Source organism: Strongylocentrotus purpuratus, unplaced genomic scaffold (assembly GCF_000002235.5).
Source record: "Strongylocentrotus purpuratus isolate Spur 01 unplaced genomic scaffold, Spur_5.0 spur5_contig_852, whole genome shotgun sequence".
Taxonomy (NCBI): domain Eukaryota; kingdom Metazoa; phylum Echinodermata; class Echinoidea; order Camarodonta; family Strongylocentrotidae; genus Strongylocentrotus; species Strongylocentrotus purpuratus.
Window position 1 is genome coordinate 1,072,501 of NW_022145560.1, and position 24,883 is coordinate 1,097,383.

Consider the following 24,883-nt stretch of genomic DNA (forward strand, 5'->3'; position numbering starts at 1 on the left):
GACAGAAAGAGACAGAGAAAGACAAAGAGAGACAGAGAGAGAAAAGGAGACAAAGAGAGACAGAGAGAGACAAAGAGAGACAGAAAGAGACAGAGAAAGACAAAGAGAGACAGAGAGAGAAAAGGAGACAAAGAGAGACAGAGAGAGACAAAGAGAGACAGAAAGAGACAGAGAAAGACAAAGAGAGACAGAGAGAGACAGAGAGAGAAAAGGAGACAAAGAGAGACAGAGAGAGACAAAGAGAGACAGAAAGAGACAGAGAAAGACAAAGAGAGACAGAGAAAGACAAAGAGAGACATACAGAGACAAGGAGAGACAGACAGAGACAAAGAGAGACAGACAGAGACAAGGAGAGACAGAGAGACACACAGAGAGAGGAAGAGAGACAAAGCGAGACAGAGAGAGACATATAGAGACGAAATCTAACAAACCTTCTCTAGATGCCAGCCAGGCCCTCTACCCCCATTATCATGCCACACTCTCAGCTTATAGGGTTTACCGACGGGCGCTAACTCCATCTTGAAGGTGTCGCTCTCGCCCTGCTCAAAGGTATCGCTCTGACTCTCCAGCTCCACCTCGTCCGACTTGCCCTTGTCGCCATAGAGACAGATGGAGACCTTGGCGTCGGTGCCGGCGTTTGACACGTCGCTGGTCTGAACGGTGACGTTCCAAACAGCACCTAGAAATGAGATACAGAACAGGGGGGCATTACACAAAACTTGTCATCAGTGACAAATGACAAGTTTTTGTTATAAGCTACTAAAATCCTTGCTTCTGATTGGCTATCAGCAGATTTGTCACTGATATTTGTCATTTATCATTGGATGGATGGATCAAATCGCAGCTCGACGAGCCAAAAACAAAAACCTAATTTCCAACTGTCCTATCTATCTAATGAGTATGTCATTTTGCTTGACCAGGGTGAACTTACATTTGGGGATGTGAGGTTCATGACAACAACAACAAATTATAGTGTGATAAAAGTTTGACCTGCCGCTGGTGTGAATGGTTACATTCCAAACAGCACCTAGAAAAGCGATCAAATCGCATTATTCTCTAACTCGATGAGCTAAACCAAAACCCTTTCAACTGTCCTAGTCTAGTGGTTTAAGCGCTTGCCTTGAATTTCAAAGGTCTTGGTTCGATCCCTGACACGGCGCTGTCTTTTGGCAAGGCATTAATCTTCATTTGCCACACTCCACCCAGATGAGGTAAATGAGTACCTGGCAGTAATCAATTCCTTGAAATGCTCGAGCGCTGTAATGGCAGCTAGGCTAAAGCCGGGGTAATAATAAATGCACCTCGGAATAGAATTTCTAGATAGACATCGCTATAGAAATGCCTATTATTATTATTATGTACTTTTTGATGACCAGGGTGAACTTAGAATTTGGGGATGCGAAGTCTTACTTGATATAATGCATTAAACCTCAACAAATATTATCCTGTGTGTATATATATACTTATTGAATCTTCCAAAGATGGAATTGTAAGTCTCACACATGCAGTAAACAATGCCGGCAAGAAACTCAACTTACATCTAAATGTTAAAAAGACCAAACTCCTAGTTGCTGGTAAAACCTCAGATACCGATCGCAGCATCCAGATCGACGGGGAAACAGTCAAAGAAGTGGAAAACTTCAAATATCTTGGATCTACAAAGAACAGCGATGCCAGCTGTACCACTGATATAAAGATCAGAATAGCTATAGCGAAGAAGAGAATGGTTGACCTGCATGTACTTTGGAATGACAGGAACATCTCAACCGGCCTGAAAATAAAACTGGTCAAAACCCTGGTTTGGAGTGCTTTACTTTATGGTGCTGAAAGCTGGACACTGCTCAAAGCCGATGAAAATCGCATCATGGCAGCAGAAATGTGGTTCTGGAGGAGAATGCTCAAGATCAGCTGGAAGGACAAAAGAACCAATCTCAGTGTCCTACAAGAACTAAACACAGAAAGAGATCTCCTTGGAAAAGTGGCCCGCCTCAAGATGGGGTACTTCGGACACATTCTGCGTGGCAGTGGGAGCCCCTTAGCAACACAAATAATAGAAAGCCAAGTAGAAGGAAAAAGAAAGAGAGGCAGACAGAGAAAGCAGTGGTTTGATAACATCAAAGAATGGACAGGTCTCACATACTCAGAAGCTAAAAGATTAGCACAGGATAGAAACAAATGGAGAAAGACAACAAGAAGATGTGCAGATGTGGTCGCCAATCGCCAGCAACTGACGGCGGCAACCAGGTAACCAGGTATATATATCCATTCACTCAATGCTGGACTATTTTATCAATTTCCCTATCCTTTTCAATAATTGAACTGATTATGAATTTTGGAGGTTCAGAGTTAAATGCGAAGAAAAGTATGCTGTATGTTAAACATATTATCACTGTGAAACAACATACTATGTGGATTGTGAAGCCATTCTTGTGGCTGAAAACTTACTGAATTGCAGAATTCAGCTGTGTATCTAATACATTTTAGCATCACGTTTTCATTAATCCTGATCACGAATTTGACAAAATTGTATGTATGCAAGAATGTGTTATTTGATATAACTTACGTTTGCCTTTTGTTTTTCTCATTGATTTGGTTTCCTGGAGCGTCCTCTCGATCCTCCGGTCTCCTTCACCATCAGCTAACCATTGATTACAGATAAAGGTTTGCTCTACACCGGCTGCAGGGCAGTCTATTGCAACCTAGAAATTAGATGTAACAAATAAATGACATACTTGGAAGTTTCTCTCGTAATCATCGGATTCAGACAAATGTGCGTTCATGTACATGTACAGTAAAACTTCTTTCTTAAAATATTTGACTGTATTACAAAAAGGTCAAAATCACTATTTCAAATCAGAATTAGTCCTGCATCATTAGTGTTATCTACAAATGAACTATTTGTCTCAGAGGAAGGGGGGTTAGTTGTCAAAGAGAGAGACATACACCTGTAAATAAACGATTAAAGCTCTACCCGATTATCTCTATCGACTATCTCTCTACTCTTCGGTCTCCTTCATCATCAGCTAACCATTGGTTACAGATACATTATGTTTTTTAAACCTACAGAGTCAAACTTATTATTTAAATACCTGACTGGATTATAAAAGACAGACAAATCCCAATATTTCAAGCCAAAGTTAGTCTTGTAACTGATGGGACATCCCAGGTTAAAAGCCAAATTGATGCACCTGTGTCCTTGGGTAAGACATTAATCTTCATTACCAAGTCCCTCAGAGAGGACTTAAAGCTGTCGGTCCCCTGGTTGCTTACTCACAAGCATAGATATGCTTTCTTAGCAGTCAGGTAACAACTAGGTGTTGTGGCGAGCGCCTGTAATCCAGCTAACAATGGAAGTTACAAACTGATTCAGCCAAACACACAGGTGCGAAACTGTGTCACGTCTTTTGGATGGTTATGTTTAAAGGTCGGTCGATCCCCAAACATAAATAATTATATATTGTTTGTTTGTTTTTATTTCTGCATTTTCAAAATAGAACATAATCATATACATAAAGTAACAAATATTTTTTCATTTTACATAATTATACATTTTTAAGTGCATTAAATAAGATGCATACAAACACAAATATAATTTCAATGAAAAAAGATAAATAACAGAAAACATAGGAGACCGCCATCATGAGCAGGAAGCTTGAAATCGATGGCGGCCTCGAGAGAATATATGATTGATACACGTCTGTAAAAGCCCAATACACACACACAGGTAAAAAAAAAAAAAAAATTTAAACCGACCAAGCAAGCATCACTCTTACCCTGTCTAAATGCCAGCCAGCCCCAGGGCCTGAGTTATCATGACCGACATCGATCCTTGAGAGGGGGCTCAGCATCGATCCGATCTCCGCCGAACAGACAGCAGTGCGCCCTCTATCGAAGTTCCCATCAAGCCAGACCTTACCGCTCGTCTCTTCTCCGTCCTTACCGCCGTACATGACGATGTAGACGCGTGCGTCGGTACCGGCCTGCCGCTTGTCGCTAGTGGTTACGCGTATCTCATACGGAATACCTGTGAAAAAGAGACAGTCAAGGAAGTATTTGAATTCATTCTACATTAATTTTTTTTCAATGTAAACATATTCGCAATTTTGTGCATTGCTTTGGTGAAAAAGGTGAAAAATTGACATATACTCAATATTTCTTTCATAACAGTACATAAACCATGTACTTGATATTGTAAATGCTGAATAAGTACACTACACAATCGTAATGTAAAATTCTTTTAAACTTTTTAGACGATTTCCCAAAAGAGAGGGTACAAATCACAGTAATAGAAATCACAATATACCTTCAATTTGATTTAGTTCAAATTGTTGATAAACATTAAGATTGAAAGAAATCACCAATGTTGATCATCCCATAACATTTACCAGTCTTATAAACTTTTAAAAAAACTGAGTTGATCACTGATGCTCCTCAAAACAGCAACTGGATTTACCTTTTGACCCCTGACCTCCGAAGTAGAGCTCCCTTGTGATGAGTCCATCATCTTCGTCTCTAGCTAGCCATCGTCCGCAGGGGAACTCATACGTTGCATTTAGCTCTAAGTCATCTATGATGATCTGGAGAATAGAGACAGGGGGGTGTTTCACAAAGATCCTAAGTTGAAGTAAGTTGGACTTAACAATTATGAAAAGATGTAAGCATCTCTGAAAATATTTTGTAGGACTTACTTTAAAAGCCATAAAATGTTGATTCAAATCATTCATATTTTTTGATTATCAAGGAGAGTTCATGTTCTTGATGTGGAATTTATGAGAAATCTAATATATTTGAATCTGGACTTGAATGAAGTCCAGGCCGTTACCTTGTCCAGGAACCAAGCAGGACCAGGTCCTGTGTTGTCATGGCCTATCCTGACTTTCTGCAATGGTCCAAGAGCGATGGAGTCGATTACAAACTCATCCTCCCTACAAACCAAGGAATTGAACACTCATTACAATGGAAGTTGCTTTACATTGAAGAGATAAACACACAAATTATGTACATATTATATAATAATTGTACATTTCTTTTCGGAATTGTATTTTACATTTTTGTATTATATTTTCCTTGGATTTTTTGTTGGCTCCCTCAGTCTGTTTGTAATTTTTTTCATGTTTTTTTTAAAAATATTTAAATTCAGTAACAATTCAACCGTAAGGGTTGCGAGTATTGAATAAAATAAAACTTGAATCTTATATTCAAAGACGTATTTGAACAAGGAGATAATGCATGAGAAAATGGAAAGGAATAGGAAAGAGAAAATACACCAAGTCAACCAGAGCGTAGCATCCCCTCGCTGAGTACAAATGGCCTATACTTAGCAATCTTTGTATATTTAATTAGCTGTGACATTTGAATATAACATTACTTATTGAATGAAAACCACATTTTTGAATATATAATTAGGTATTTTTGCATATTTAATGACCTATGACCTTTGACCTACATACTCCGAAATCGAACTTTGGCTACATTTTGAAACCATGTACCTTCTATCAAATTTCATTAAAATCTGTAAACCTTTACTAAAGTTATCGAGCGGAAACCAAATTTTCGGACAATAATAATAGTAATTTGAACGAAGGAGAGAAAAGGGAGATGGATCGAAAGAGGAGGGGGAGGGGTAAAAATGTCATGAGATACAACGAGACAGAAACAATGTTTGAACATCTCTACATCTTCCTTACTTTCCCTTCTCGAAATTGTTCTTAGAGTTGTCCAGTTTGTGTTCCCCGGAATCCCCGCCTTCTCCAAACACGGTGATGAAAACGTTTGCGTCTGTTCCTGCGTTGCGCTTGCTGGCTGTGAACACATGCACCTTATACTTGTGAGCTGAGAAAGAAATAACAATTAGTAAACAAGTGAATTTGTTCAAGTGATTAGAAATCAAATATGTTCTCTTCAATTTTATCTCTATTTTCCATCACTTCTGATGGATATTGAGTTATACAGACCTGCCAACCTCTGGAGTTCGAAAACTGTATTCTTTAATCCCAAAAGTTGTATTTTACTGACAAAAGTTGTATTCTTAAAAATAAACACGGACTGTTACGCGGATCAATGTCTTTAAAGTTCCTACATACCGAAAGAATTTTTTTATGGATCATTGGTTGAATATGCATGATTTCGTCACGACTGGTGTGATCGATGAACCAATGAACATCCCCAAATTGTCAATGTGAGATGGTTTATAGGACAGCATAGGCATTTCGCCATTGAAAATGCCACACACACACACAAAATAAAATTTTTAAAAATTATTTTAAAAAATAGAAAAAAAATTAAATTTTTTTTTTAAAAATAGTTTTTTTTTTTTTTTTGAAAATCGTATTTTATTGAGGAAAATCATACTGTCGTATTTGCTTCTAAAAATCGTACTAAATACGACTAAATCGTAATGGTTGGCAGGTCTGTCAATATCGTAGTAATCAGAGGAGGTCAATGCAAACATTACAAGGTCACTCTTATCCATTCCCGAGACTCAGGATGAGACTGCTGCAGACAGATATAAATGGAGACAAGCCTTAAAGCCCTACTGCACTACTTATAGCTACTTGCACCCTCTATATTACAAACAATGCATAATCAGTGACCACTGGAACCCCATGATCCTCCTTTTCTCATGTTAATTGAGAAATAACAATTTAGCGTAAACATTTACAAGTAAAAAAAGTATTGATAGTTCAAGTGTTAGAAATACATGAAAGATATTGTGTCTTTTTGTCTGTATTTTTTGTTGAATTTATCTATACGTCCTGGTCGAGTGGTTTGAGGCGAGCCATTTGTAGCCTTAGGATAAAATATGTTCAAAAGCAAAAAATACATGTAGTATTTTAGACTTCATAAATTCCACATCATTTTATGCTTTTTAAAATAACTTGTACAAAAATATATTTTCAAAGATGCTAATGGCTTTCCATAATTGTTAAGTCCAACTTATAGATAAGTTAATAATAATAATAATAGCTGGTACTTATAAAGCGCTTTTCAGCACCGAAGGCCCTCTCAAAGCGCTTTACAGATATATATATATATATTATTTGCATCCTACCAGGTACCCATTTAACACCTGGGTGGAGAGTAGCAAATGTAGATCAATGTCTTCCCAAAGGACATTAGTGTCGCGGTGGGACTCGAACCGCAGACCTTGTGATCCTCAGTCCGGTGACATATCCACTCGTCCACGGCACCTCTACTTAGGATCTTTGTGAGACACCCCCCTTACCTTTTCTGACAGCTAGTGGATCTCTGCTTCCGATGAGGTCTCTGGAGATCTTCCCATCGGCTTCATCTTTGGCGAGCCACTGGCTGCAGGGGAAGTAGAACTTGCCTCTCTTAGGGTTGTTGGTGTCGGTCACGACCACCCGGTCAAGGAACCAGCCAGGCCCGAACCCAGTGTTGTCATGCTCAATTCTGAAGTGGAAAAAAGTAAATTGTAATACAGTGAAACCGGTCTATAAAGACCACCCAAGGGACCAAGAAAGTGGTCTTTATAGGCAGGTGGTCTTTATGCAGAGATGCCAACCTTCTTCAACCAAAAAAAGTATTCTTACGAGCAAAAAACAGTATTTTGGGACAAAAAAACAGTTTTTTGAAAACATCTCTCACCTTAACATATCGCCCAACCGAGCAGCTTGAAAAAAACGGCAGTACCACGTATACGTACCCGGATCGGAGCACGACGTGCATACATTACACATGGATTGTTCGCAATGTGCGCAGTTTGGGGCCCGTATCACCATCCTGATTACATCGTTTGGAGACATAGGTGCATATAACACTTACAACACAAAGCCCATGATCAGAAATTAAGAAAAAAAAAACAACAACAACAAAAAAAAAAACGTAACAAAACATACAAAAAACATAATGCCGTATTCATAGCGAAAAAACGGAACAAATATGGCAAAAACGGAACAGTTGGCATCTCTGTTTATGTACACGTTCCTTTAGTAAATGTTTCAATGAGAAACCATTTTCAAGGGAAACAAAAAATGTGGTCTCTGTAAACAGGTGGTCCTTGTGGACAGGTCGTCACTAAAGCAGGTTTGACTTGTATAGGAAATCGTGATGAATAAAAATTGATTCAAGTTATTATATCAAAATGGTGAAAATGGTTATTGAGGAGCAGATAGGTTTCTATGCAGAATGTGAAGTACCCATCTGGGGGTCAGCTACGGCGGTGTTCTTTAGTGGATCCACCTGCAGAGTCATAGGGTAAGCATGACGGTGAATTCTCCCCTTTACGTAAGAATCTACAGAATGACTTAGTTATTTGAGGCATTTTCGGATTGTTGCCAAAACTAAAAGCCATATTGATCTGAGGGTATGGAAAATATCCATATCCAGTCTTCACATACAATGCATTTAGAGACATGTACATATTTATGGCCTAAAAAAAGAAGAACAAATAAATAATGTACATACAAGTAAAAAGTAATGTTCAATTAAATAATCATTATATTAACAAGAATACATACATGTAATACATGTTTTGAATACTGAATACATTATCATAAATGGTATTAAAGATAACCAAGTGCTATTTAATTAAAGTATCAGATATGTTGCCCAAGCAAAAAACTAACATAGACAGACATGTCAAACATTATTAATCAATATTCTTCTCAAACACGGTCTAGATTCAAGGCTTTACTGTACATGTGAGAAAGATATTTAGGGCTTCCTCCCTTCCTTCATTTTCATGATGAAATAGATCTCCCTCATAACCGGTGAATATCATAAATTATAAGATGATGACGTGTATCTTAATCAAGTGATTGGTTGAGAGCGTAAACATGACCAGCAATTTGTTTTTCCTAATGCGTAATTTGGATAATGACCGGTCATTATCAAAATCATATTATAAAACATCATTTTTAAAAAAAACATTATCTTATGAAACAAATAATACACATCATTTTTTTCAGACACTAATAAGATTACCCACTCTCTGTACCTTTGAAACACTCCAAAGGTAACTCGTGTGGGTAATTCTAACTTATGCCCTCACTGCTGTGTATTATTTGTATATTATTACCTTATTCTCTTGAGAGGACCCACATTGTTGCATTTGAGTTGGAAGATATCGCTGGTCCCTCTCTCAAACGGGTTAGTCCCTGGTTTGGTAGGTAGCTGCATCTTCTTACTCGTACCTCGGATACCGTACAGAGTGATGTACGCGTTGGAGTCCGTCCCCGCCCCTTTTCTGTCTCCCGTTACTGTGACGACCTCATACACTGAAACATAAATAATAAATCGAGGGTTCAGTGACACAAAGACGTAACTCCATATTTTGCCAAAATTAGTATTTGATATCAAAATGTTTAGAAAAATGTGGACTTTCCAGGAAACACAAAGACTTAACTCCACCCAATACCCGCATTGAAGTCAATGGCTAGTGAAACAATAACCACTTTTTCTCAAAATGGCCAAAATGGAGTTACGTCTTTGTGTCACTGACCCCTCCAAATATGTTTTATCATATTTCTTCATGTATAATATATATATTTTAGTAATAAATGGTAATGATGTACTGTAAACTATTTTTGCGTGATTTATTTTTTCGTGCTGAGCGACCCCAAAACATATTCGCAGGTTCTTACATTCGTGTTGCACGCAATTCAGCCTGTTCATACACTCATAAGAAGTCATGCATAAATTTTCACTAGCTCTCAAATTTGCACTTGTCGATCTTAGCGCGAAATCCACGTAAATTAATGTACCGCAAATATTTCTACTTTTACAGTAAATCAATTCAATTGATGATTCTAATTCTGATGGGTTATTGTTCAAGATTCAGAAAGTGGCTATGTCTACAGAATTATGTAAAACTTTATTTATTGCAATAACTACGGACAAAGCTAATCTTCTCAAGGAATGTTTGCATATTAAAGGGGCCGTCACATATCCAAAACGCAGCCCGCATGACTTCTCTGCAAACTCAAAAGGGCATTTTCGCCTGCTCTGCTCGATCACTGCAGGCTCCGCCGCGTTTTTTAGGGGTCGGCCGACGTTCACAGGGCACCGAAACCTGCTCCCAATTCGGAGATTTTCCAATGGCGATTCTGAGGTCGCAGAGCTCGTAAACAGGTCGCCTGTAGATTGCTCGGGCATCAGTAAACATTCAATTGATATTCGGGCGCCAATCCAACGATTTTAGACCATTTTGGGCTTCTAAATTCTAACGTAGGTCGGCAGAGCTGCGCAGCCGCCACACGAACGACCCCCTCCTGTATCCCGCCCAACTTGTACAAAATCGCCCATGCTGATGTCGGGCGGCCTCTATGGCCCCGGCCAGGCTCCTCCAGTCAAATTGATTGGGATTGAATACTCACCAGTCCTTCCGTATTTCTTGGCGTCAAGTGCCTTCAGTTCTCTGCTGAGCTGACAATCACTCTCAAACAATGACAGCCACTGACTGCATGGAAAGATCCAAGTCTTCTTGCTTGTTAGCTGAGTGACTTCAATAGACTCTAACAACCAGCCCTGCTTCTTCTCTAGACCATCATGCTAAAAAAAATAATATGAGACATACACGAATGGTAAATTACTTCTGGGAAAGAACTGGGAGTGGTGCTAATAGAGAAGGCTAGGAACCGAGGGTTGTGGAACAGCATGACCGCCAAAGTCAATCGATATGGCACTTAGAGAGAGAGCTACATCACTTACCTCAATGGTCAGAGACTTCAATTCACCTAGGTCCTGGCTCTTTATCTTGAACGTCTTGGTTGAGTTGCGGCTGAATTTGACCGACGGCAGTCCGGAGTTTGTCTTAGACTGTTTGTTCTTTGATGTGTTGGTTAGTTTCCTCTTTGGCATTTTGCCCTTGCTGCCTTTGAGCTGTATGGTGACCTGTGAATGACAACCACAATGACAATCTCAATAGGCCTATCTTCATCAGCTCGAGGTTGCCAAATATCCCGCTATTTGAACTATCCCGATTGCAAATTATCCTAATGTCCTTTGACAAGACATTAATCTACATTTGAAACTCCGTACCCAGGAGAGAAATGACCTGGTATGATGACAATAGCCTTTGTGTTTCTTATTTCCATATGCCCTCACGGTGACCATATGGTAGGAATACTCCCGAGGGAGGGGAGATGGTGCACATTGTGCATGAATGAATCCTATGACTGGGGTAATAATATCTGCAAAGCGCTTAGAGACTGTATGTATTTCGTCTTAAGCACTGCATATATATCCAGATTATTAATATTTTCATTACTAATTTCTTAAGTGAAAATGATGCTTACAGTTGCTGTTGTGCCGCAATTCTTCTTGTCACCAGTTTGAACTTTGACCTGATAGGTCACTTCAGGTCCTGACCCCTTGGGTCTGCCGTTGCCAAGACGACTGCTTGCACTTTGTGGTCTCTTTTTCTGGAGATATGAAAGTGATAAAAGCATTAGCACATACAGTCAAACCTGCTTTAGTAACCATCTGTCTGTTTATATTGACCATCTATCTGTATAGACCACATTTTTTCGTTTCCCTTGAATATAGTTTCTCGTTGGATCTTGTACTATAGGAATCTGTACATACAGACCACCTGCCTATTAATACCACTGTTGATGTTTAAGGATAAAAGAAGAAATGAATTAATGCCCAAATGAATAAATCAATTAATCAATTAATAAACAAACATTTATCCATCCGTCCATATACACACATTAAACAAATGAATAAACAAATTGATTATTTAATAATTATGCATAAGATAGACAACTACAAACATTCATCCATCTGTCCATAATATACACACATTAAATAAATGAATAAATAAATTAATTAATCAATAATTATGCATTTAATATAGATAGCTACCAACATTCATCCATCCGTCCATATATACACACACATAAATTCCTTGAAATGCTAGAGCGCCCTAATGGCAGCGGTGCTAAAGCCAGGGTAAAAAATCGGGAGCGCCAGGAGTGTCAAAGTCTGACAGACATGAGCGCTATACAAGAACCCACTATTATTATTATTATTATTATTAAAGACCGTCAATACTACTGGGCCAGAAGGGATTAGACCACACAGCGAGGTCACTGACAGGTGGCTATCTCATTAACTCAGCTCTCAACTAACATAAGAAAAAGAGGATCATGGGGACCAACAGGCACCGATTGGGGAAGTTTTCTAAATAGAGGGAGCAAGTAGCTACAAGTAGGACAGTGGGACTTTAAATGAATGAATAAATATATAAATTAATATTTACTTACCATTCCTGGAGGTGGTTTGGGCAGCTGCACACCAAACTTCTTGGCATAGTACTCAGTAAGATGTGGATCGCTAAAGGAGTTGTATTCAGGCAGTGCTATCTTACGGCCGTTCTCTACCCGGGGGTAGACGACGGCTCGCATTCGTGCATCGGAACTCAGTGTGTCTAATCTTCTTGCTGTAATATAATAATAATATGAATAATAATAATAATCTTTTTAAAGTCCACTCCAAATTTTATTAAGTTAAACCGAAAATGGAAATTCTTTTTGCCCAATTGATTGTGATCCCGGCAGCCACTGAGCCACTGTCACTATTACTGATTTCAAGTAAAGCAATATGTCACTGTTACTGATTTCAAGTAAAGCTGTTACACTGTCACTGTTTTGAATTAAAGCTGTAATACACTGTCACTGTTGATGATTTCAAGTAAAGCTGATACACTGTCACTGTTACTTTTACACTGTTACTGATTTCAAGTAGAGCTATTACACTGTCACTGTTACTGTAACTGCAAGGATTTCAACCAGTTTCTTACCAGCATAGGGCGCTATTCTGCTCATCTGACTATCGTTGCTTGTGTGACGTAACGACAGGTTGAACTTTCGTTGCTGCTTGGTGAAATCGTTGGATCGGGCATCGCGCCAGTTTGGCTTGCCTCCCACGGTGGGCCTCTTCATGGGTGCTGTAATGAACAAATCATATTAAAAAAGTGAGTTTCGATACACCATGACCTCAGAAAGAAGATATGTACTGTATTTGCTGGCGTAAAGGCCACAGTAATTTCGGAAGAGAAAATATCAAAAAGTCTGGGTGCGGCCTATGCTCCACAAGAGTAAAAAATCGCAAGTGAAAACCATGAAATCAGCACAAACTAGAATAACATGTGTCTTACCGATGTAATACTGATGACATTACCATGGGTAAATAAGACAATCATTACTGGTAATCATAACCATCATCATCATTAAGAATGCCAGCATCATCATTATCATCAGCATTGAAATTGAACTGAACTTAGGCTGTGTTTTAATACCATGTACAGTAGTTGTACCTTCATATCAAATTTCATTAAAATTTGTCCAACATATACTCAAGTTATCGAACGGAAACCAGATTTGCATATTTAATGAGCTATGACCTTTGACCCACATATTCCAAAATTTAACTTAGGCTGTGATTTGATACCATGTATCTACATATCAAATTTCATTAAAATTTGTCAAATATTACTCAAGTTATCGAATGGAAACCAGATTCGCATATTTAATGAGCTATGACCTTTGACCTACATACTCCAAAATCAAATTTGGGCTGTGTTTTGATACCATGAACCTTCATATCAAATTTCATTAAAATTTGTCAAACATCACTAAAGTTATCGATCGGAAACCAAATTTGTTATGGACGCACGCACGCACGGAAGGAAGGACGGCTGGCAGCGTTTCTACATCCCCTCCGACTTCGTCGGCGAGGGGATAAAAATAATGTCATCATCACCATCATGATCGCCATCATGATCATCATCATCATCATCATCATCACCACCATCATCATCATCATCATCATCATCATCATCATCATCATCATCATCATCATCATCATCATCATCATCATCATCACCATCATCATCTCCATGATCGTAGAATCAAAAGAAACTACAGTGTACACAACAGTTGATTACCTGAATGTGGTCTTGGTCTTGGTCTATCCACAGCAAATGGAGGGTGTGGCTCTCTCGTAGGAACAGGTCTAGCCCAGGTAGGGTTCTGGACCATGCTGGACCTGACTGCTTCTGAGTTATGCATCCTGGTCCCGGCCCTGTCCTACCCTGTCACTGCAAGGAGAATTACAAGGAGGGAAAGAGAAACAAAGAGTTCAAGGACTGACATACAAAACGGTCTGATTAAAGGTAATACAAAGTTTTGGGAAATTTTGAAAATTGGGTGGATGGTGATTCTTTACAATTTTGATATATTTGGAGGCCCCTGTAGATGTATTATAAGCACTAGAAAATGTAGCCCCTAAAACACTTCTGTTTTCGAGAAAAATTGAATGCAACAATTTACTGGTGCTCCCGGTAAATTTTGATAGATTTCAAATAGTGCCTCCTGCCGTACAATGGTAGCTGCGACCATGAAATTCTCAGAATAATAAAATAATAATAATAACAATATTTATAAAGCGCAACATATCCATCTCTAGAGATGCTCAAGGCGCATAGCTGTGATATATAATTTCCAAACAGGAATAGCTAATCGGTCGATTTTAGTCAAGCAACATTGTTTTATAGCATAATTAATATCTTGACCTTGAGAGGGAGCTATACAGTTTATTATACAGCTAGAGTTTATTATCTACAATTTAATAACTTTAGACTCGATTTCAACTGCGACAACGATCATTGAATATTGTAGGATCGCACATGCTTCCACTATGTTCATTTGAACCAATTTCATGACCCCAAACCAAAACTTTGTATTACCTTTAATATTTTTACTACACTGTATTATTGTCAATATTATCATCAAGCAATGTTATCATTATTATAATTATACTTATTCTCATCATTATCATTTTCATGACTATCATCGTTATTATTATTATCATCAATTCATCATAATGTTACTATTATCATCAATTTGAGAGCTGGCTATACAGGTGAACATGTCCCCTCCTTCGGCCCCAGTCTCTCTCAACCCATCTAATGTTCTTTTAATATCCAGGTAACACACCTATCCAAACTAATGTACATGTAACTCCAAAGACAAAAAGTTAAACAGCATGCTTCATCATTCTCCACTCATACTTTCTCCTCCTCCTCCCCATCCCGCTTCTCTCACATCTTCCTCAGTGTTAGTTATTCCCCATCTCCTCCCCCTCTCATCTGGCTTTTACATGAACATCTCTTTCACCCCATCCCTCTCTCTCTCCCCCCCCCCCCCCCTCTCTCTCTCTCTCTCCCTGTCTGTCCGTCTCTCTCTCTCCCTGTTTGTCTCTTTGTTTCTCTCTCTCTCTCTCTGTCTTTCTCCCTCTCTCTCTCTCTCTCTCTCTCTCCCTCCCTCCCTCCCCCCCCCCCCTCTGTCTCTCTCTCTCTCTCTTTCTCTCCCTCTGTCTCTCTCGCTCAACCAGCTGATTTAAGCAGATACCCATCTCATCTCTCTGCATGCACACACATCATCTTCCCTTTTCTCCCCAAATACTACTCTTTCTTTCCCCTCTTCTCCGGCCTCTCTCTAGAGCTCCTTCACAACCACCCCCCCCCCCCACACCCACCTTCCCTTTCACACTGTGTTAAATAACACCAACCAATAACACGCCTGTCCAAACACAAAAGTAGCGCGCATCCCATGCACTCAAAGACCATCAAAACACAGGCCTCTTCCATTACGCACGCCAATAAGCCTCTCATGCTCCGTCGTCATGGCGATAAAAGAGAAGGCTGATTCCCAAACCAGCTTGCTATGAATGAGATGACGCAGGAATGATGAGATAAGACTTCATTCAACATTATTGTATCCTATTTTAGTAAAAGAACACCATAATGCCTGATTTATTTTGAATCGTGCTAAATTGATACCATTATCGATCGATGCTCTTAAGGTTTGATGAGAGTGTGGGAGCTATTAAGTAGAATTTATAAGTCCCTGATACAGAGCTCACATGTAGATTATGTGGGGTATTAGTTAGTCCTCTAAATGTAAACTTTAAAAATGCTTTTTGTCATTAAGGGCATTGTTTAACAATGCCAAATCTGCCAAATCTGCATGGCCCTACATGTTATCAGCGTCTGTAATATGCTGTAATATTGAAACCTTAAAAAACAAAAATTCATTCACCTGCGCTTTTCACAGGTTTTTTCCTGCCAAGGAGACCCCCTAAATCCCCTTTTCAAATTTCTTCGGAGTCCAAAGAGATCAGGGAAAAAATTAATATTTATTTTTCGGGGGCTACTTTTCAAGCTTGCCTGCATAAAAATTACATTCTAAAATTTGTTTTTCATTGAACTCTATGCAAATTTATGGGGGCTCTTTTCTAATTTTCGGGGGCTCTTTTGGCCATTTCGGGGGCAAATTCGCCCTGAGCCCCCGTGAATTTTTTCACTGAAAGAGATCGAGGGAGAGAAAAACAAAACACTTTCTTCAACCGAGCTCTTCAAGAGGAATTCTTGACCACTTCTGGGTATATGTTCATGTACAGTGTAAATTGTGTACTGTACCTGCCAGTCAATAAAGCAAGGCTATTCTAATGTTGTAACCTACATACATTGTAGTCATTATCCATGTGTATTGCATCATAATTCGCTGACACTAGATTTGGTTTTACATCTGTGTACATACATTATGTGTGTGCAAAAGTTTCTGAAGCAGCAAACCCATAGTCCCTGGCCCGTGCCCCCCCCCCCCCACTCCGAAGTCAGAGGGACCGCATTCGTGTTTCCAAAATGTCCGGTAAAGGGGTACTTTTAGCATGACAAAGTCAGGCCCGCTAAACTGTAAAAAAAAAAGGGTTTATTTGACTTCTCACTCAAAAAAAAAAAATTCTCTCTCTCTCTCTCTTTGGATCCTTGAGAAATTAAAAGAGGGTGGTATAACATAATAAAAAGGGGGTGTATTTTTTTCTCTCCCTCTCTTTGGACTCCTGAGAAATTTTTTAAAAGGGGATTTAGGATGGTCTTCAAGGCAGGAAAAGCCTTTGAAAAGCGTAGGTGAATGAAATAATTGGTACTAAGGCACTTCACATAAATGAATGTATTGACTTTGGTTACATTAGGTATAATTACACGTAGATTATTAATGTACAAAGCCAATTATTAGAGCATGTGTAATCCCCTCTATTTCTCTGACCTGGAGAACGCAACAAGAACACCAACCCACCATCCCTTCAATCCACTAATCAATCGTCATGACAACAGTGGAACACACCGGTGAATGCCATTGGCAATTAATCAATGAGGTACGCATCACGCTCTGTTCAAGCAATCAGGCTCAAGGTACGACAATCGTCATTGAATATTGCATGTATACTACATGTACAATGCAGTCCTAAAATAGCTTCTTCTCACCTGCAGATGATTGCAACATTTGTCCACGCATCTTGTAATATTAAAGATGCACCTGTAGTTCTATTAGTACATATTGCATAGGGTACAGAGTATACAATGTCTGTCTAACTAAAAAGTGGGCTGAAAATATATTGACAGCCTATATGTTCTTCTCTCTCTCTCTCACTATCACTCTTTCTCTCTTTCTCTCGATATCACTTTCTCCCTCGCTATATACAGGTGTATACATGTATCACTATCTCTCTCTATCACTCTCTCTCACTATCTGTCTCTCTCTCTCTCGCTCTCTATCACTCTCTCTCTCTCTCTCTCTCTCTCGCTCTCACTCTCTCTTTCTTTCTCACTATATCTCTCCATCTCATTCTGTCTCTCTGTCTCTCCCTGTCTCTGTCCCTCTTTGGAGCATAAGAACTTACCGGTAGTCATCAATTTTAATTCATCTAACTGCATCCGACTTAATTCTAATTGCGCAGTAGAATAACCCATCTAACTCTAAGTGATATTTGTTTTTCTGACCATGAAACGGTCAAATGAAAAATCTGGGTAAGGGCTCAAGTTTTATAATAATATTGTAATACATGTACATGTAGCATGACAATTCTCAAGTACAGGGGGTTAGGAGTTCCAGGTTATTGAGCAGGGAAAAAATTAATATTTATTTTTCGGGGGCTACTTTTCGACCTTGCCGGCATGAAAATAACATTCTAAAATTTGTTTTACATTGAACTCTATGCAAATTTAAAGGGGCTCTTTTCTGATTTTCGGGGGCTCTTTTGGGCATTTCGGGGGCTATTTCGCCCTGAGCCCCCGTGTATTTTTTTCACTGTTATTGAGATACCAAATCTGCATGCAATACAATACTACATGTAGCTTAAAAATCGATGAAGCTAAATTACGATCATTTCGAGGTAAAGTTCTTGGAAATTTATAAGAATATTGATGAATTTGGTATCAGCTTGTAGAAAAAATAGTGTTCTAGGGCAGGTCCAAGCTATTTGCTTTGTGACGTACGGGACATTCAGAGACTTTAAACAAGAAATAACAATGGATTACATTATTTATATGGCTATCTTTTGGTATGAGTCTGTGGCTATTATGGGCTAGTTCATTTGTGGAAAGTTTTAGTTCTGACCAATTCATAAATTAATTTTTAATGTAATTAATGTGCTGCGTGACGTACGGGACCAGAGAATATCTGACTTTTTCAAAAATAAGTTCATCATAAAAGTTCTCTGAATTTATTAAGTTATGAGATTTATGGTAATGATATCTTAATTCATTATGGAATCAAGCATTAATCACAACTATTACCATATTTTTCTGACCTTTCGTTGTTATGTAATATACCAAAACATAAATGTTTGTACATAATGTGACATACGGGACAACTTTTCCCTATGGGAAAATGCATTGAAATGAAGAATTTTTGTCAAAATTTGTTAAATGTGAATAATTTTAACTTAAATCAGTGACAATTAGAGTGTTTTAGAACCCAATTAGATCCTCTGACCATCACTTAATATCCTCTGTGTTAATTTATGGGGTAAATCAATACAAATTGAATTAATATATTCATACACACTATATTACCATTTTAATTCCATTTACCCATCTACAATGTATCATGTGCAGTCATGCTTCTTTTCTCATTTCTTTTATCCATTCCATTCAACAGTGCTACATGTAAATGTTTTAAAATAATAATTAATGAAGAAGATGAACTTGAACTTGAAAACTTTTATTTAAACTTGTTTGGAACACGGGCACACTCGGCACATCATATTTTGTCAACGAACATTTCAGATTTCTTATGCTCTAAATGTTTGTGAACAAAGATACATTAAAAATATGAAGTCTTTTCTTCATAGCTTGTTTGAATTACTTGATAGTAATATCATAGAATTTTGAAGGAATTCAAAGATAATGCTGAACATATTGTCTTTTTTAAATCCTTTTATCACAGATTAGAACATGTATATGTTGCTGTCATATATTCAAGAATTTTGATGTACATTAATGTAGCCTACATGTTTGTGAAAGATGGATACAAAAATATAAATCTTGAATGTATTTTGTATTGATTAAAGACATCTTATTAACACCACCAGATACATGTAAGAAATTAAAACCCTAAAGGTTTGTGTGACCTTTTCCACAATTCTATAGATTAAAGCAAAATCAACAAAAATGCATGGGTGTAAAAGTGATAAAAATCTTAAGTGGGTGAGAGTGTGAAATACTCAAAAAGGCTATCCTTCCTTAAAAGTTATGATTTAGTTTTTAGGAGATCAAAGTTCCCAAGCTGGCTCCATTACGTGTACAGTGTATGCTGTAATCCTTTACCATCATATATGTATAAAATTGTATATGACATTTAAATAGAATTTTAAAAAAAACTCTCATAAAATGGAGATCGAGCTTGATACCATGTGCTAAGATTCTTACCTAAAGCATCTATGAGTTGTAAAAGCCAGCTTCCGGTGCATCTAGTAGATGCACCGGAAGCTGGCTTTTACAACTGCCATCTACTACCAATTTCATTAGACTCATTCCAGGAACTAGTACACTATTATGATTTACATATTTAGCATCCTGCCAATGTTGGGGACATCAACTGGCAAATTGAAGTTGATAATACCAGGGGTCTGGCTTGAAGACTAATTACATCAAATTCAGTACTAGGCGTTGTGGCGTGCGCCTGTAATCCAGCTAAAATGTGGAAGTTACAAACTGATTCAGCCGAGGACGCAGGTTCGAAACTGAGTCACGTCTTTCGGATGGTGACGTTAAAGGTCGGTCCCCAGACGTAAATAATCATATCTGATTGATACACGTCTGTAAAAACCCAATTACACACACACACACAGTACAAACAAGTAAATTCCTAGAAGGGACCCGGTTGGAATGTTCATATATCGCTGTATACAACAAGTTTCCTAACACAGTATGTACAGTATTCTCCTTTTGGTCATTTCCTTTTTCACATCTTGCATTGGTTTTACATGTATATGGGGTTGTCCCGTACGTCACACACTTGTCCCGTACTGTACGTCACATTTCTTAATTTGATTACAATCAACACAGAATTTTTGTAATTTTGGTTAAACCTATTTTTTGTTAGGTATTCATCTAAATTAGAACTTCCTAGAATATCTTTAAAAAAAAAAAATATTTTCATAATTAAAATTAAACAAATTATGATCAAATTGTGACGTACGGGACATCACACTTTGGAACCTACCTCATTTGCATAATTAATTACTTTTGAAAGTTTTTATATTTTTTTTCCTATTTTCTAGCATGATGGTCTACAATTCCTGAGATATTTAATTTTAAACAAATAATTCAAACGAGATACAAAAATAAATATGTATTGTCCCGTACGTCACGCTAATTAATAAAAATCGAAGTTCGTGACCTTGGCACTCTTCGTATTTTGATTAATTTTTTAATTTTTTATCAGATTCATAAACTTCATAGTTTCAGCTTTAAAATGAGGTATAGTTTGTTAAATATACATGTATATAAAGATGAAATTTGACCCCCAGAGGGACAATAGCTTGGAGAAAATCACGATTATTTTGTTTAGTCCGTTTTTTTTTTTTTTTCCTCTACAAAATGTCAAAGTTGGGGGTGCAGCCTATGCGGCGCAGGGGCCTTATCGCCGGCAAATGCGGTATCTGTTTACTGGTTCGAGGGACGGTCCAAGTGTTTTACTATTGGCTGATCGTGTATTATACATGTGCATGGATGTGTGCAACTTTACAATGTAAGAGAGTCTACTGCCGTTACAGTGAGAAATGTAGGCCTACAGGCTATATCTACCCTAGAATAATTTCCATCAATAGAAAAATAAGACTCATTGATTATTGCTATGAATACTGATACCAATGTACACATTGTGCAGCTTGTATGCATGCAATGTTATACAAACAAAAAGCATGTTTAATTGTATTAATTTTATTAAAAACAAATACCGGTACCCATGAAATTGTTTTGTAATTATACAGAGCCTATCATTTGGGTTTTTTTTTTTTTATCCATTTACGGTTAAAAATGAAGCAGGTCTGTACATGTGCATGTACATATAGAAAGAAAGAAAAAGAGAAAGAAAGAGAAAGAGAAAGGAAAAGAGAAAGAGAAAGATAAAAAGAAAGAGAAAGAGAAAAAGGGAAAGAGAAAGAGAAAGAGAAATAGAAATAGAGAGAGAAATAGAAAGAGAAAGGGAAAGAGAAAGAGAAAAAAGAGGAGAGAGAGAAAGAGAAAGACAAAGAGAATGAGAAAGACAAAGACAAAGAGAAAGACAAATATAAAAAGGAAGAGAAAGAGAAAGAGAAAGAGAAAGACAAATATAAAAAGAAAGACAAAGACAAATACATGTATAAAAAGAAAGAGAGAGAGAAAGAGAAAGAAAAAGAGAAAGAGAAAGACAAAGACAAAGAGAAAGACAAATATAAAAAGAAAGAGAAGAAGAAATGGAAGGAGAAGAAAGATGACTTTTAAAAGAGCAAAAGAAAGAGAAATAGAAACACAAACATTGTACTACTAAAGGAGCCTGTACATAAAGACAGCCTGCCTATAAAGACCATTTTTCTTGTCTCCCTTTTTGACAGGTTTCACTGTCTTAAGAGAATGAGCAAGTACCTTCTCTTTCCTTTTTTTATTTCTTTATCTGTAACTAAGGAGAGTGAAATTGGATGCCAGGCACAATCTACCTCATCAATTTCCCAAATTTACGCCTGGGGAGAAAACAAGTTGAAAGATACGAGACACCCCTTTCTACATGTACATGTACACACAAGGCTCGTCTTCATCAGCTCGAGATTGCCAAATATCCCGCTATTTTCAGACTCTGGATATTATCCTGATGCTAAAAGTCGCGTCTTTTCCAGACCGATACGCTCATCACAAACTAGCTCGAAAAATAATCTCGAGATTGACGCATGCTTACTTCAGAGACTGCATGACTGTACGACCAGCGTGCGGATTCAAGATTTTACCTGCGCTGTACAACGTAAACAGGAAATCGTAGTGCATGATGGGATCGGGATATTTGACTCCGAACTTCGGTCTGATGAAGACGGGCGCAAACTATCCAGCTATTTGGGAACAAGCTGGATATTTTGCAAACTAGACCAAGATTTTTTGTGAAATTATCCTGACCAAATATCCCACTAATTTGTACTGTGGGCTGATGACGAGGCAAATTAGCTGGATAATTTGCGATCGGGATAGGTGAAATAGCGGGATATTTGGCAATCTCGAGTTGATGAAGACAGGCCTACAGTGTACTCAAGAATTACAGGCCGCTGCAATCATCCTGAAACCCTAAGATGATTTGACGACAGTGAGCTAGGGGGAAGACGCACTATAAACATGTCACTGTCAACCTTTCCTTGAGATACATGTACATGTAATAAGCCAGTTCACGGTTGCAGTATGAGCATGAGCAGATAAAGATCATTGCAGAACAAATTGTGAAATACACAGAGACAAAATACTGGATATGTGCTCATGAAAGTTATGAAATCATTATTCATTCATGGACAAGCAGTGCACTCCATGATACACAGGATGAAGTATTCTTTGAAAAGGGGGAACAAAGGCTATTTATATAGCACCTCCATCGCTGTAGGAGTGTTTATTTCAAAAATGTACAAAGCGGGACCTCTTCATGTTTTGAAGATCTGTGTATCTGTATATTTGCACACGTACATGTACATGTAATGTACATGTAACCTAGAATCTGTCTTTCGTCCTTTACATTGTGCATACATTTCTCATCTCAGAAGTTCTCTTCTTCAATCTTAAAGCCCCACTGCACTACTTATAGCTACTTGCTCCCTCTCTATAGAAAACAATGCCTAAGCGGTGCCCGTTGGTCCCCCATGATCCTCTTTTTCTGGGACTCTGTGGGAGGTCTAATCCCTCCAGGCCAATTAGTGCAGACTGGCTTATAATTGATTCCTTTTGATTCCCCAGGCGTCAATTTCGGAAATGGACGAGGTAGATTCTGGGCTTCCTTTTCTAGTGACATATTCCTTTACATTGTTGTTAAGATTTAAAATGTACACGTAGAGGCAGTGGCTTATCTACGAGAGGGGTGAAGGGGTTATAGGGGTTCACACCCCCCCCCCCCCCTAAGGCTGCCAACTGAAAATGTGATGTGGATAGAAAAACGCCATCATGTGTCCAGACCCACATGACATTTGTCAACCTTCCCCATACAATATACACGCCATGGACGTTTGACTTGGTGTAGAGATCTATACTAATATCAATGTTTTTCCGAAAAATACTCAAAAAATAACAAGAAAATTGACACGAAACAGCTAATAAACATAACAAATTTTAACTCATGATCTTTATTTAAACATAGACCTATGATGAATATTTACTTCATTTGGGGTATGTTTTAGAAATCTAGTAGTGTTCTCCACACCTGAGTTGCAGGTCAAATTTTGGATAGGTTTCTGAACAAGCGCCAAAAAGGATGAGCGGCATATACTAGTCTAGACCATGCAGCCAGGAATTCAATTAAAAACTCTTCCAACATGCACCAACAACAACAACAAAAACACCATCTTCATTTTGAATCTGCATTCAAATTTACAATGACCTCAGCTTGGGAAAGGGGGCCAATAGGGACCTGCTGAGATCAGCTGCTTTGTACCGATCAATACACTCAATTTCCCCGGGAACTCTCCGGTAGCAATTCGAATGCATGACCTCCATCTCCGCATGAATCTCACTCGATGTCAGTCACACACTAACCGCAATAGGGAAACCCTATCGACTCAGCTCAGTGCAGTGTACGAGCATCATCACCGACATCAGCGCAAAGTTCGAACTTAAACATCGCATTATAGTCCATTTTCACGCTCATAATTTCAGTCTACTTACCGAAAAAGGGCTTCTAATTCTCTTCAAAGTATATGCTACTAAGATATCTTGATAACGATCCCAGAAATTAATCCAAAATGTGACTTTCCGAAGGTGTAGTCAGTGGTTTTAGTCAAAAGGCGTTGATCGCCGATTTTCACGTGTGAAAAAACGCTATTCATAATAACAACCACCGTTTGGGCAGGTTGCTAAGGAAGTGCGCATGCGCAGATCAATTAGCAGCACCTGCATTATTTATACAAGTGATCTTATGAAATTATCGGCAGGTGGTTGGAAAGGGGGTTACCTGGAAAGGGAGGGGAAAATAAAAGAAGAATAAAACAAGAAGAGATAGATCAGGTACGGAATTTCTGTGTTTCGGGATTTTTTTTAAAGGAAATAAAATCTGATGTTGATGATCTTGATGTGGATAACGAAGCCCTATAGCTAGTAGGCCTCCTTCTCTCGAAGTTTTACGCTGGAGCTCGGAATCAAAACGGTGAATACTACAGCAAGAAAACGATGCAGGCTTTGCGATTAATTTAGCCTCCAAAGGCACATTTCCTGGCGACAAGAAATGTGGACATTACCAAAGAGGATTCGTTTTCGACAAGTGGGAAAACGTTCAAAGCTGTTGTGAAAAAAAATCTCAAAGCAACAGGAAGAGCTGCTGTGAAACACCCGCACCCTGCCATTCCGAAGGATAAC

At 38.3% G+C, this 24,883-nt stretch overlaps 1 protein-coding gene across 3 annotated transcripts in view; it reads right to left on the minus strand.

Moving 5' to 3' along the window:
* Window positions 1–24,347, minus strand: part of LOC588136 (lipoxygenase homology domain-containing protein 1) — a 62,458-nt gene extending 38,111 nt beyond the window's left edge. For all 3 annotated transcript variants that reach the window (XM_030995284.1, XM_030995291.1, XM_030995277.1), the window contains exons 1-15: window positions 24,197–24,347; window positions 13,913–14,065; window positions 12,767–12,913; window positions 12,231–12,406; window positions 11,259–11,384; window positions 10,672–10,854; window positions 10,338–10,512; window positions 9,041–9,239; window positions 7,226–7,413; window positions 5,688–5,832; window positions 4,823–4,925; window positions 4,454–4,577; window positions 3,774–4,024; window positions 2,564–2,699; window positions 432–679 (exon numbers count right to left, since the gene is read on the minus strand). In XM_030995284.1, coding sequence (XP_030851144.1) covers window positions 432–679; window positions 2,564–2,699; window positions 3,774–4,024; window positions 4,454–4,577; window positions 4,823–4,925; window positions 5,688–5,832; window positions 7,226–7,413; window positions 9,041–9,239; window positions 10,338–10,512; window positions 10,672–10,854; window positions 11,259–11,384; window positions 12,231–12,406; window positions 12,767–12,913; window positions 13,913–14,036 — 2,325 coding nt within the window. In that variant the 5' untranslated portion in view covers window positions 14,037–14,065; window positions 24,197–24,347. The remainder of the gene's footprint in view (window positions 1–431; window positions 680–2,563; window positions 2,700–3,773; window positions 4,025–4,453; window positions 4,578–4,822; window positions 4,926–5,687; window positions 5,833–7,225; window positions 7,414–9,040; window positions 9,240–10,337; window positions 10,513–10,671; window positions 10,855–11,258; window positions 11,385–12,230; window positions 12,407–12,766; window positions 12,914–13,912; window positions 14,066–24,196) is intronic.
* Between the last annotated feature and the right edge of the window lie 536 nt (window positions 24,348–24,883).